We start from the raw sequence: 12,845 nt of genomic DNA on the forward strand, positions 1-12,845 counted from the left end.
CCTGGAGATTTTCCCAACTTTTCCTTTTGCTTCTCCCTTTCCCACATCCCTGTGCTCACTAGCACGCAGCTGTGGGTTACAGCAGGTGGCCAACCACAAAACCCAAACCATTTTCCATCTCTGTTCTAAGGTAACCCTCGGTACCTGAGACAGCCAGGGGACCACTCCCAAGGAGGGGGACTGCCACTAAGTCATCCCCCTCCTACTTAGACAGGGCCAGCTGGGGATGGTGCTCTCCTAAGGCTAGAACAGGATTTGCTTTGTCATGCAAGCTTTTGAGGAACATTAGGTAAAAGGGAAAGGTACAGTGACTGAAAGGATTTTGCTGTCTCATTCGTTCATTTAATAGCTCAGAAGTCAAGGGTAATACAATGAGTAATTGCTCGGGAACAGCCCCCTTGCCATCAGCAGCAGAGGAAGGTCCAATGTCTAACTGATTGGTTAATTATTATTGCCTTGTCTGATTAAATCCTCTTCAATTTCTTTATTTATTTTTTAGGAAAGCTAACCCGTGATATGTCCTCCAAGCCAGCACCAATGTACTGCTGATGAGAACAGCAACGTGATGTGTTGGACAAGAAATCACTGAACTGAATCACCTTGTGGTCCACACTGTGGTCTTTCCTGTCACTCCAGCTCACAACCTTACCTTCTGAGCAGTGTTAACTACTCTTTGGCCAACAATACCACACTTCTCTGTGCTCCCTGTTTTTACCCACGTGGTCCAACATCTTATAAATTAAATTTTCAAAAGCAGTGCTCCTTCTTGCCTGTCTCACCCGATCTGGTCTGGGAAGGAGACTTCTGCAAGGCAATCTGCAAATTAGCCCAGTCCTCGCTGCTCATCTCCCTTTCTGAGGAGTTTGTTTCTCTGCTTTGTTATGGTAAAGCACTTTGAGTTCAAAAGTCTCTTTTAAAAAACAAACAAACAAAAACCCTTCATGCAAATTGAACTGCACTCTGCATGTATGATACCAGAGGGCTGTGTCAGCAGAACATTCCCACTGAGTTACAGTCGTGCCACTGTGATAACACAGAATCATCAAATCAGTTAGGTTGGAAAAGACCTCCAAGATATCTTAATCACCACCATGACTCATGAAATCTCACAACTTAAGCCATGAACTCGGGTGTCCAGAACTACAGTGATTATATCCATACATGAAACCACTCCATGAACTCAGGTGGCCTGAACTACAGCATGAAACCATTCCTTCTGACTTTGAATCCTTCCTACTGACTGCACATCAGCCAGTGCTGGAAAAGGCTGTGACGCACACAAAGCAGCCATTCCTTTCCCAGCTCTTATGTTAAGAAACACCACGTATGCTCCTGAGATGTATTTTGGGAAACACTGATGGATCCACGTGAAAGGTGGATGTGTCCTCTGAGATGCAGCTATGTAGTTAGTCTTTTTACAGGTTTTCAACTGCCTCGTTTCGTTAAGGTGCCATGCTGCTGCCACCTTTTCAGATATTACATTCTCCTGTCATCCTCACAGACTGCATGCTACTGCCAAGATGGGCACACAACTTTGAACCCAAATCTGAAGTCTTACGCTTTGTAAGAATCTCTCTGTTGTCAGGGGGATTCTCCTCAGCTTTGTGCATTTCTAGAGAACACCAAGGAGCAAGATTAAAGGTCCTTTATCACTGGGTTTCTACTCTGACGAACTTCTCTGACACCGTTCAGATATTTTGTTGGGCATTTTGCAAGGTAACTGAAAGGAGTCTTAAGGCTTCAGTTCTGACTAGCCAACAGTAACTCCACAGGCTCTTTCCCCCGAGCACTGTCTGAAGAATAAACATATGGTTTGTGCTTCATGTCAAGAAAAGAACCTGGAAACTCCCCGAGAAAAGCCCCTTGGCTTCCCAAGGAATCTCATTATCTACTCCCTGTCCCCCTCGAGCACTCTCACTCTGTAGCCCAGGCTGGCTCCCAACTAGCTCACCTAACCAGTCACGTTGGTAGGCTTCTTCCCATTGTTTACCTCACGTGTTTATCACCTCTGTCACCTCTACGTATCGACAGCTTTTTTGTGCTTTTTATCTAGCAGCTGCTGGATTTCTAATCCCCAGCTATCCACCACAGCAGGCCTTGTCTTCCAACTGTGACTATGTTTCCCTCCCTGGCATTCTAGATTCTAGATGTGATTGTTTACTCCTTTGGTGCGGCCGGAGGCTGACTAATTCTGATGCTTATCTCTGTTCTGCTGCTCTCAGACCTAGCTGTCCTGACACATGACTAGGGTTTTAGTCACATTTTTAGCTCGGTGTTTATTTGCCATTACCTTGCCCCTGGTAAATGTTTGTGTCTCCTGTGCAATCTGCCTCACGTTACACAGATGAGCTCATGTGGACTCCTCCATTCACAGTAACTCTCTAAAAGTGACACCAAAGCACAACGTACTGAACTATATGAAATAGATCACACACTTCTATTTGTAAAATTATAAAAAAAAAAAAAAAAACACGGCAAGAGGGGAGCAGCTGCAGTGTTTATTTGACAATCACATGCAGTGCTACACAAATCGTTCTCCTCTACGTGCTCAGCTCCCTTCTTCCCCTAGTATTGCTGAGCAGCTTGTGGCCACAACATCCAGAAATGAGTCCTTTTATTTAAAATGGCCAACGCCAAGTTTCCAGCCAGGCCAGGGACTGGTCACTCAGGGGAAACCAAGGGAAGAGACGTCAGGCTTTGTCACCTAGTTTGCATCCTCTGCAGCCTGAGGACGGAAGTGGTACACATCTGTCCATGTGGCAGGGAAGACCCTGGAGTCTCATCGCTCTTGTCCCAGCACAGTTCCTTCCATTACAGGATGTTCTTTGCGATTGCATTCAGGGTCCTCACTTTGGCCACATCTGCCACCTTTATGGAGTATTCAGGGGCAGAGAAGGATGCTCCCATGGCAACGTTTGGATTTCTGTAAGGAAAACGAGTGGTTACTAGCTGCAGGTGATACAGGTGAGTGAGATACATTAAGGATACCATTTCTCCCAGTGTCAGCAGTTGCCGGAATACCTGCTAGTCCCACCCAGAACAAAGATGAGAGACAATGACAGAACGAAGAATAATTCAAAGGACAGAAAAAACAGCACCTACAGAAACTCAGCACACACCTGTGATCAAATGTAAACCATTCCCCACTGTGCACAGAGGTGTCTCCCATAGGCCTCCCAAAAGCCACACACAGCAGTTTTACAGGTCAAAGGCAACTAGACCAGAACCTGCCTTCCCAAGCACACGCACACTCACAAACCCTAGGGCAGCAGTAGCAGAGGGAATGCCCCAAGGATCTGGCTGTGCTTGGAGCTTGAGTCCAGATGATGAGCACTGCTGGATGCATACGCTGAAGAACAGAGCCAGGCATCACGATCCCAACCACAAGAGCACAATTAGCACCCAGAAAGCTGTTTGGAATTTACACCTCTTCTACAGACTTATATTCACATGAATCCAGCTTTTCCCTTACACAGGATTGCGAGAAAATAGTCAAAATATAACCAGTTACCTGAACTTCATCCCTGAGTCCCGGGCTGAGCGAGCAGAGCAGTGAAACTCAGAAACAGTAGAGCCTTCCAGAATCCTCTGCAGGTTGCGCTCCGTGATGCCACCCCCTGGTGGGAAGAATCCCTGTTTATGTCACATCCAGCACAGAAAGCACCACCACAAACCCACCATCACTCCTGGGATCTACCTGCTAAGGGATCAGTGCCATCTGCACAGAGGGGGAAGAGCCCTTGGGACAATGGAGACCCTGGTGCTTGTGAAGAGATGGGAGAAGTTGTGGCTCACACTCTCCCACAGATCTAGAACTGTCCCCAGATCCTTCAGTGAGCAGCAGCTGCAGGCTCTGAGGCCTTTACTCACAGCAGGGCAGGAGCACCTCCCTGCTGGGGACCTGGCTCAGAAAGCCCCATGAGGCAGCACAACCCAGGGCAAGGGGCTAAGGAATAGGAGCCAGAGAAAACTGGACCTGTTACAGATAAGAAAAAAACTAATAATTACCTGGCACCACCACAATTCTGCCCTTTGCCTGAAAGAAGAGAAACATGTTAGTGATACTGCCACAGCACCATGTCCCCACGTGCCATTATGTGGTAGCAATGAAAGCTTGTGTCCTGTGTCCTCAGAAAGCTCACGAATGCCACCACAGGTTATGATTCACACTCTCAACCATCTTTTTTGTCCTATTCCCATTTTGACAAAGAAAAGCAGAAAAGCCTTACAGCTGAGGCAACTCGTCACCATCTCCCACTGCCTCTATCTCACCTGACTACCCCTCATAAACATATTGCATTTTCCGAACAGGAACTGAGACACCCCAGAAGAGCCCTCACGCTGCTGCCTGTGCGAGTTAACCATAGCAGCAGCTTCCCAGCCAAGTTTCTAAGCATCAGAGCCCTAAAGAGCAGCTCACACAGGCACTGCTGTCCCAAAGCTGGGATCAAATTGCAGCCAAAGCCGTGTCCTGAAACCAACTCTTACCTCCCTCTTTTTCATGAGCAAGAACAGCCCAATCAGCCCTTGCTGCAGGAGACTTCAGGGATCCAACCCACAGGGACTTGGGAAAACAGACTAAAGCCAAACCAGAGGTGGGGGGAAAGAGCTCCTGGACAGCAGCTCCCTCACAGAAATCAGGGTTACCACACAGGAGCTGCCTCCAGGCAATGCCCAAGAAAAAGCCAGAGGAGCAGAGGTGACCCAGTGGAGCAGAGGGAACACTCACCTGCTCTGCAAGTTTCTTAATCAAAGACAATCCTTCCAGTGCTGAGCTGTCACAGCCACTGGTCAGCACACGCTCAAACCCCAGAGAAATCAGGGTCTCCAGTGCCACCTGAGGGTCATGCACCATGTCGAAGGCTACAAAACCAATGGAACAGTTCAGGAATCACTCAGCTCATTGCTCAAACCCTGCTCCCACCCCCAGCTGAGGGAAAAGGAGATGGAAAGGGTCCTTCTCCCAGCTCATCACCGCTGCAAGGAGGCACAGCTCCCGGCTATGACATCGCCCTGACAGCAGGGCTGCAGTGCTCAGCTCCTTGAACATTTCAACATTTCCTCCCCCCACAGGGCAGTGACACTGACACCAAGCCTGGACCCCCTGGACTTTTTCCCTCCTGGGCAAAGGGCACAGCCACAGCGTACTCTTGCAAAGCACACACAGCTTTCCCCCACCTCCAAAGGAAGACCAACATCCATTAAGCCCAGCTACCTCCCAGCCCCACCTTCCCATCAGCAGACCAGAAGCTGGTCCATGATAGGGCCCTGTGCCCGGTGACTCACCTCGATGAAATGTGACAGGCAGGGGACGACACGCAGCTGCAATAAGAAGGCACATGGTCAGTCTGGGCTGGTAGAGAGAGTCCCTTGTGCTAGAACCAGAAAAGTACATAAGGTAAAAGAGGAAAAACGCCTCTGGGGCCCATTCTGGGGAGCTCAGAACACTTCCAGCACTTGCTGGGAACAGCACAGCTTCAGCTGCTCCTCCTTGTCCAGCTTCTTTGGTTGGGAAAAAATCCTCTACTATTGCCAAACAAGAGTTTCTCTGCAGGAACTAAGTATGGAAGTTGTCTCATCTACCAGGGAAAAGGGACAGGACCAGTGCTCTCTGAAAGCAAGAGATATGATTTTCCCATTTCTTTCACTATCCTTAATTTCTATTCTAAATCAGTCCATAACAAACTTTGCCAATGGTGCTCAACAATTAACTAGGTAAAGGTTATCTACTTCTACAAAAAGAAACCTAACTGCCTCTTGCCCTGAAAACACTGGGCCCAGCAGAGCACCTCATTGCTTTAATGGATGCAAATGCTGGCAAGATCCCTCTCTCGTGCTGTACTCCATCCACCACTTCCATCCTCACACAAAAATCCCAGTTCCATGCCACCAGAGAAAGGCTCAGTGCTCTTTGGCTCAGAACGTAGCTAATGGAAAAGATGTGGAAGCAAATTCCTCTCTTGCTGTACGCTGAGGGTCTGGCCTAACAGTTTGTCACAGGGCATCAGGATATGAACAAAGGGCAAAGAAAATGGGAGGGAATCCAACAGTTTAAGATTCTGATCTGCCAAAGCACTTCACCTAATTCTCTCTCCTTTTGAAGCCCTATATTTGTGTTCCAGGTGGCTCCTGACTCAGTGAGCTGTTTGGGGCAACAGTTCTTGATCTGAAATACTTCTTACCTATTTAATATGCTGCAGGTATGACAATATGTGACACTGGTAAAAGGTGGAGAGAGGAGCAAGGACACAGACAAAGCCTGCAGACCAAGGCACTTACACAGTGCTTTCCACAGCATCACAGAGACCAGCACAGAACTATAACACCTGCTCACGACAGCACCACACCAAGCTCGGTATTCACAGATAGGGCTGCTCTTACCCAGCAGCGCCGTGCAGAGCTCCGTGTCGATGCGCCCATCCTCGGTGAGAGCCCCGAACACCAGCCCGTCAGCCCCGTGCAGCTTGGCCAGGCGGATATCAGCCTTCATCACCTCCACCTCCCGGTCCGAGTAGAGAAAATCCCCGCCGCGGGGCCGGATCATGACGAACACCGGGACCCGCACGCACTGCTTCACCACCTGCAGGAGGCCTGGCGGGGACAGAGAGAGGTGAAGAGGAGGGGAAAGAGAGAGAAGGCGGGTCAGGGAGGGGGTGGTGGCCGAGCTGATGGGCCTGGGGAGGGCACGGGGGGGCGGGTACCGGGGGGAGGGGGAACTGGGAAAAGAGGGAACCGGGGGGGATCCGCGTGTGGGCACGGGGCCTCACCCATGCTCGGCGTGGTTCCTCCCTCGACGAGGCCCGCGCACAGCTCGATGCGGCCGGCACCTGCGGAGAGGCAGCGGCTCACAGCAGGCCCCATCCTCCCCACCACCCCCCCACCCCCCGGTGCCGCCCCCGGTGCCTCACCTCCGCGCTCCGCGTTGACAGCCGACTCCACCGAGTCCACGCACACCTCCATGAGGAACCCATCCTCCATGCCTGCGGGGCGGCAGCGGAGCCGTCAGCCCGAGCAGCGCCATGGCGGCCTCCTCCTCCGTGCCGCTCGGGCTCCCGCCGCGCTTCCGCTTCCGCCTCCTCCACTTCCGCTTCCGGCCTCGCCCCCTCGCGGCCCGGGCCCGCGCCGGAGGGCGCGGGCCCGGGCCGCGAGGGGGCGAGGCCGGAGCGCGCGCGCGGCAGAGGAAGCCCCGCCCCCTCCCCCTAAGCCCCGCCCACCTCCCCCTTAAGCCCCGCCCACCTCCCCCGGCCTCGCCCCGCGCCCTCCCCTCACCTGCGCTGGCGGCGCGCGGGGGTCGCTGCTGGCTCCGGGTCACGTGCCGCGGGAGCGTCATGGTGACGCCCAGCTGACGGCCGGAAGCGCTCCCCTACGACTTCCGGCGCCGCCACTTCCGGGGTCGCTCGGGATGCTGCGGGTGCTGCGCGGCGCCGGGGCCGGGGCCGGGGCGCGGCTGCTGGGCCCGGTGCGGGGCGGGGGCGGGGCCCGGGCGCGGCTCCTCGGCCTCCAGCAGCAGCAGCCGCTGCCTCCCGCCCCGGTCCCGGCCGCCGTGGGGCGGTGGCTGCTCGCCTGTAGCGGCGCCGTGGCCGGGGCCGTGGTGCTGGGCGGTGTCACCAGGTGAGGGCGGCCCCGCCTGGGGGGGGCCCCGCTGAGCGGCACCGGGCGGGAGGTGGAAGCCTCGCACCTGCCTCCGGACATGGCTGTGAGGGGAGAGGGCTGGGGGTGGCAGCTGGGGGTCACTGACAGGGATTTATGGGCGTCCCCCCTGCTCCCTGCCCTTTGCCCAGCTCTGTCAGTGCTGCCAGCGGCTGTGGGTAACGTAACGCTCAGGGAGTGACCCCTGTCTGCTCGCAGGCTGACGGAGTCCGGCCTTTCCATGGTCGACTGGCACCTGGTGAAGGAGATGAAGCCCCCGAGGACGCAGCAGGAGTGGGAAGCGGAGTTCCGGAAGTACCAGCAGTTCCCCGAGTTTAAAATGTGAGCGCTCGGAGATGGGATGGGGCTGGGAGCATCGCTCCTGTGGCTGTGCAGCACTGGGAGCTCTCACAAGAACTGCAATGCCCTCTAATACCATCAGCAAGGCTAGCAGAGCCCGTCTGGTGGTGGCCACACACAGTCACCCTCCTTCACTGTCACCTCCTTCTCTGGAGGAAGGTGATCCCTGGTCGTGGGAAGCCAGACAGTGGCACCACGTTAAGCAGTTCTTTGTTTTAACACCCCTAACAGCCTGAATCACGACATGACACTGACAGAGTTCAAGTTCATTTGGTACATGGAGTACTCGCACCGCATGTGGGGCCGCGTCGTGGGCTTGGCCTACATCCTGCCAGCTGCATACTTCTGGAGGAAGGGCTGGCTCAGCCGCCCCATGAAGGGCTGCGTTCTGGCACTCTGTGGGCTCGTGTGCTTCCAGGTGAGCGCTCTGCAGCCACGGGGAGTGGATGCGCTATCTCCTGTGAACATTTCCTGACTGAGCATAGTCAAAACACTGGGGTTAATGAAAGATTTTTGGGTGGAGGAGGGGTCAGTGCTGGTAAGGTGGTTCAGGATGGAAGAAACAAGTTGTTTGACCCCTAACGTTTCTCTGACTTTCTCTTTTATGGGATGGGGGAGCTGGCTCTCACCCTCTGTTGTTTTGCCAGGGGCTGCTGGGCTGGTACATGGTCAAGAGTGGACTGGAAGAAAAGCCAGATTCCTACGACATTCCTCGGGTCAGCCAGTACCGCCTCGCAGCGCATCTCGGTTCCGCGCTGGTTCTGTACTCTGCCAGTCTGTGGACGGGGCTCTCTTTGCTGCTGCCGCGACACCAGGTACGAGGGGGTGCGTCAGCAGCTGAAGGCACAGCGTAACGTTCGGAGGGTGGGGGATGTGAAGTAAAGGAAAGGGTGTGGGGAGTGATGGTTACTTCCATTTTATCCTGTTCCTGGAAGCTTGTAGGAAGGATATTTGCTGACAGTTATGGGATGTTTCATTTGACTTGTACTGTTACGCTCACACTCAACAGTGATTAGTCTCAGAGTTCCTGCAAGCTCAGGCGGGTGTCCGCCTGCCTGGTTTAATTGATTTATGCTAACACTTGTCCAGTGGCCACTTCAGTTTCTGCACGAGGTTGGACTTGATTACTTGTGGTTCTTGAGGAACCACTGAAATGTGGCTGTGCTGTGTGTTGCCCCCTGTATCCCTCCTGTAAAATACACACCAACCTGTCAACCTGTATATGCAATGAAAGCTTTCCTCACTTGCTGCAAACAGCACTGGAAACACTTTTCCTGAATTCTTTTCACTTTGTTTTACAGTTACCCGAAACACGTCAGCTCGTGCGCCTGAGGCACTTTGCTCATGGCACCACAGCTCTCGTTTTTCTTACGGCTCTTTCAGGTAAGGCTGCTTCATATCGCTGTCCTGTCCATGGCTTGCTTCTCTCTGCCTTGTTTCCCTTCTGGCCTGCTGGGGACTGCAAAAAAAACAAAACCCACTGTGTTCTCTGGGAAAACGTCATTCCTTTCAGGGCACTTATATTCAAGATCTTCCCTTACTGGGAAGTTCTGAGCAGGGAGAGATGTGCCACACCACCTGTGTGCTGCTGTGTGATCTCTGGACATGTTTCCCAGAGAAATTCACGATCAGGCTGTGTTCTTGCGTCAGGCTGCATTTAAGAGCTGTGCCCGGGGTGCCGTCTGTACCTCATCCAGCAGCCTTGTTCTCTGCTCTGGAATTGCAGGTGCCTTTGTGGCAGGGCTGGACGCTGGCCTTGTGTACAACTCCTTCCCCAAAATGGGGGAACGCTGGATCCCAGACGACCTTCTCGCCTTCTCCCCCACGCTGAGAAATATCTTTGAGAATCCGACCACCGTACAGTTCGATCACAGGATCTTGGTAAGTGCCATCTTCCTGCTGTGTCTGCTTCCTCCCGGTTGCTTCGTACAGCCAAGCTGTCCTCTTTGGGCTGTGGCTCTGTCAGTGTGAGTGATATCCAGGGCGTCCTGAGGTCCTGAGAGCTTTGTCACCGCCTTGCTTCCGAAGAAAGAGGGAGGTTAGCACTCGTTTGTTTTTTTCCAATGTGGTCTCCTTCCTTAAGGATGTCTTCCTGCCCAAGTTACAGGCGTCATTTCTTTGTGTCTCGTTTTCCATAACATCAGCTGCAGATCAGGGTAGCCCTCGCTGCGGAAATGTCTGTGGATGTTGTGTTGAAATAAAACTTGGAAATCTGACTACTGAGTGGTGTCTGCTTCCTCTAGCATTTCTCAAGTTCCTTTACACCAACAGTGCCTTGTGGGGAAAAAAGCTCAGAGCAATTTGGATATTAAGTAACACTGCTGGCATTGCTGTGGGCTAAGCCATTGCGAAGACTGAAAGGAAGGATTAAGTGATTTAGAAGAGGAATCATCTGGTGTGGCATGTGTGATGAGATAATGCTGGGGAACTGTGGCTGAGTGGTGAAAATGAGATCAGTTTTCCAGCTGACAGCTTCCACCTTTAATTGTCAAGGTGACAGATGGAGAGAGGGCAAAAACATTGCCTAATGCATTGACGAAATGAGGAAAAGCCATTGGGAAGTAAAGCATTAATTCAGAGAAAATTGAATTCTCTGTAACTTGGGTTAAATTTCAGGGTTAACCTGGTGGGGGGCATGGGAACTCCAGGATTTGGCCTTGGCTATGAACTGTTCCTACAGTTAGTGATCACAGAATTGATTTTGCTCTGTGGAAGGTGCAGCCAAAGGCATCTGCGCCCTTTTCCTTCGGACTTTTCTCGAAGGGCGGTTGTTCCTCCTTCCCACTACAACCTCGTTTCCCTCTTTAGGGAACTGCCACAGTCACAGCCATCACGGCGCTGTACCTCTTCTCGCGGAAGATCCCGCTCCCTCGCAGGACCAGGACAGCAGTGGCTTCCTTACTGGCTGTGGCTTGCATGCAGGTACTTCTTACTCTATTTCGTTTGCAAAAGGCGGTCAAGGCAGACCCTTCCCAATCATGGAAGCGGTGCAAGATCTTCACTTGCACAAAGAGCCTGGAGCTGGGAGGTGGCACTGCTTGCACAGGCTGATGGGGAGGGTGGGAGGTCTGGTTGTGGGCCTTCCTTTGTCACATTTAGTGCTCGGTGCCGTGTCAGCAACCACCCTCACACTTGTTCCTTCCCACCAGGTGGGCCTGGGCATCAGCACCCTGCTGCTCTACGTCCCCACGCCGCTGGCCGCCACGCACCAGTCGGGCTCCCTGGCGCTGCTCAGCGTGGCGCTGTGGCTCATGGCCGAGCTGCGGAGGCTGCCCAAGTGACCGCGGGGGCCAGGATGCACGGCCACAACCACCACCACCACCACCACCATGACCACCACCACCGCAACAGCGGGGCCGGAGGTCGGGCTGCGTGCCATAAAGGAGCTGCTGTCACCCAGCCGCTGGTGTCTGCCTGCTTTTGAGGGGCGGGAGGCGCGGGCTGCGGGGCCCCATTGAGGCCGGGCCCCCCCCCATTGAGGCCGGGGCCCCCCCATTGATACCGCGGCGCAGTGGGAAAGGGGCGGGGCTTCCCCGCGCGTCTCGTCCAATGGGAGGCGGCGGGGCCGTGGCGCGCCGCGCGCTGATTGGTTGCCGTGCGGGGAGCGGAGCGGAGCGGGGAGGCCATGACTGCGCACAGCTTCGCGCTGCCGCTCGTCCTCTTCTCCGCCTTCTGGGGGCTCGTGGGCGTCGCCGCCCCCTGGTTCGTGCCCAAGGGGCCCAACCGCGGGTGAGTGCGGGGGTCTGGGGGGGAACCGGGGGGGAACCGGGGAGAACGGGGCCGGGCAGCGCGCCCTGAGCCCGCTGTCTCCGCAGGGTGATCATCACCATGCTGGTCACCACCGCCGTGTGCTGCTACCTCTTGTGAGTACCCGGCCTGCAGCCGGCCCTCCCGGCCTCCTTCCCTCCCCTCCTGCCTCCCCCCCAGCCCCGCACCTCACGGCCCCCGTCTGTCCGCAGCTGGCTGATCGCCATCCTGGCGCAGGCCAACCCGCTGTTCGGGCCGCAGCTGAAGAACGAGACCGTCTGGTACGTGCGCTTCCTCTGGGAGTGAGCCCCGCGCACCAACGGAGAGCCCCCCGGCGTCACCGTGAGTGGGCAGGGACGGCCGACGTGTCCCCGAAACCTGCGGGTGGGAGCTGCTTCGGTTTGTGGGGCCGCAGGGTGCTGAGCCCAGCGTGGGGGTGCTGCATCCGAGCTGGGCCTCAGCGAGTCGAGCACCCCCACCTGAGCTCTGTCTGGGCACAGCTCGGTGCTAACATCTCCCTTTCTTCCTCCCCCAGCTCCCACCACTGCTCCAGCATCTCCCCTCCCGTCCCAGGCAGCCCCCAGAGGTGCTGGGCCAGAGGCTGGACCCACAGCCCCAGCGCATCCTGAGCTCTGCATCCCCGCTGGCTGCGGGCAGTGCCCCTGGCTGGGATGAGGAGCTCCTGCAGGCAACAACCTCCCTGCCATCAGTCCCTGGCTGCAGCCGCCCTGGTCCCTGCTGAGGGTAGGAGAAGGGAAGGTTGGTGCTGCAGGAGGATGTGGGCTGGGAGGGGTGTGATGCGCAAGGTGCTGGGGTGTGGGGCCGGGGGCTCTGCCTGGCAGCCTGGGGCTGGAGGGGGGCCCTGTCATCTCCTGCCCCAGCAGCCAGGGTGCTGCAGTAGTGTCTAGGTACTGCCGTCATTCCTACCCATGCCCATGTTCTGAGAACTTATGGAGTTGTCCCTTGCCCCTATTTATCAGATATAACTTATGTGTATTTATTTATTTGTCTGTGTTAAGTTTGTGTTGTGGAAATAAATCCTTCTTTTAGTAAGTGATGCTGGAAGCAGTCACTTGCTTGGAGGCAGAGGAAGTCTGGGCTTTATTCTG

At 54.7% G+C, this 12,845-nt stretch overlaps 3 protein-coding genes across 5 annotated transcripts; 2 read left to right on the top strand and 1 right to left on the bottom strand.

Annotated features, from left to right (window-relative positions):
* Positions 1–2,478: 2,478 nt before the first annotated feature.
* CUTC (cutC copper transporter) lies at positions 2,479–7,410 on the bottom strand. 3 transcript variants are annotated; one of them, XM_068688212.1, is made up of 9 exons: positions 7,270–7,330; positions 6,909–6,980; positions 6,768–6,827; positions 6,382–6,591; positions 5,287–5,322; positions 4,730–4,863; positions 4,009–4,036; positions 3,512–3,617; positions 2,479–2,923 (listed from the first exon to the last, which is right to left on the bottom strand). In XM_068688212.1, exons 1-9 carry the CDS (start codon positions 7,328–7,330, stop codon positions 2,812–2,814), a joined length of 819 nt encoding a protein of 272 aa, XP_068544313.1. In that variant the 3' UTR covers positions 2,479–2,811. The 3 variants fall into 3 exon arrangements, with proteins under 3 accessions (XP_068544313.1, XP_068544314.1, XP_068544312.1); XM_068688211.1 differs by lacking the exon at positions 2,479–2,923 and adding an exon at positions 2,948–3,349; XM_068688213.1 differs by lacking the exons at positions 2,479–2,923; positions 6,768–6,827 and adding an exon at positions 2,942–3,349 and having other exon boundaries at positions 7,270–7,410.
* On the top strand, positions 7,403–11,388 carry COX15 (cytochrome c oxidase assembly homolog COX15). The gene is made up of 8 exons (XM_068688210.1): positions 7,403–7,611; positions 7,849–7,971; positions 8,221–8,407; positions 8,637–8,804; positions 9,291–9,372; positions 9,716–9,870; positions 10,798–10,911; positions 11,139–11,388. Exons 1-8 carry the CDS (start codon positions 7,403–7,405, stop codon positions 11,268–11,270), a joined length of 1,170 nt encoding a protein of 389 aa, XP_068544311.1. The 3' UTR covers positions 11,271–11,388.
* Positions 11,389–11,462: 74 nt separating this feature from the next.
* On the top strand, positions 11,463–12,822 carry ATP6V0E2 (ATPase H+ transporting V0 subunit e2). The gene is made up of 4 exons (XM_068688215.1): positions 11,463–11,718; positions 11,805–11,852; positions 11,949–12,078; positions 12,272–12,822. Exons 1-3 carry the CDS (start codon positions 11,615–11,617, stop codon positions 12,040–12,042), a joined length of 246 nt encoding a protein of 81 aa, XP_068544316.1. The 5' UTR covers positions 11,463–11,614; the 3' UTR covers positions 12,043–12,078; positions 12,272–12,822.
* Positions 12,823–12,845: the final 23 nt, after the last annotated feature.

Source organism: Anas acuta, chromosome 7, assembly GCF_963932015.1.
Source record: "Anas acuta chromosome 7, bAnaAcu1.1, whole genome shotgun sequence".
Classification (NCBI taxonomy): Eukaryota; Metazoa; Chordata; class Aves; order Anseriformes; family Anatidae; genus Anas; species Anas acuta.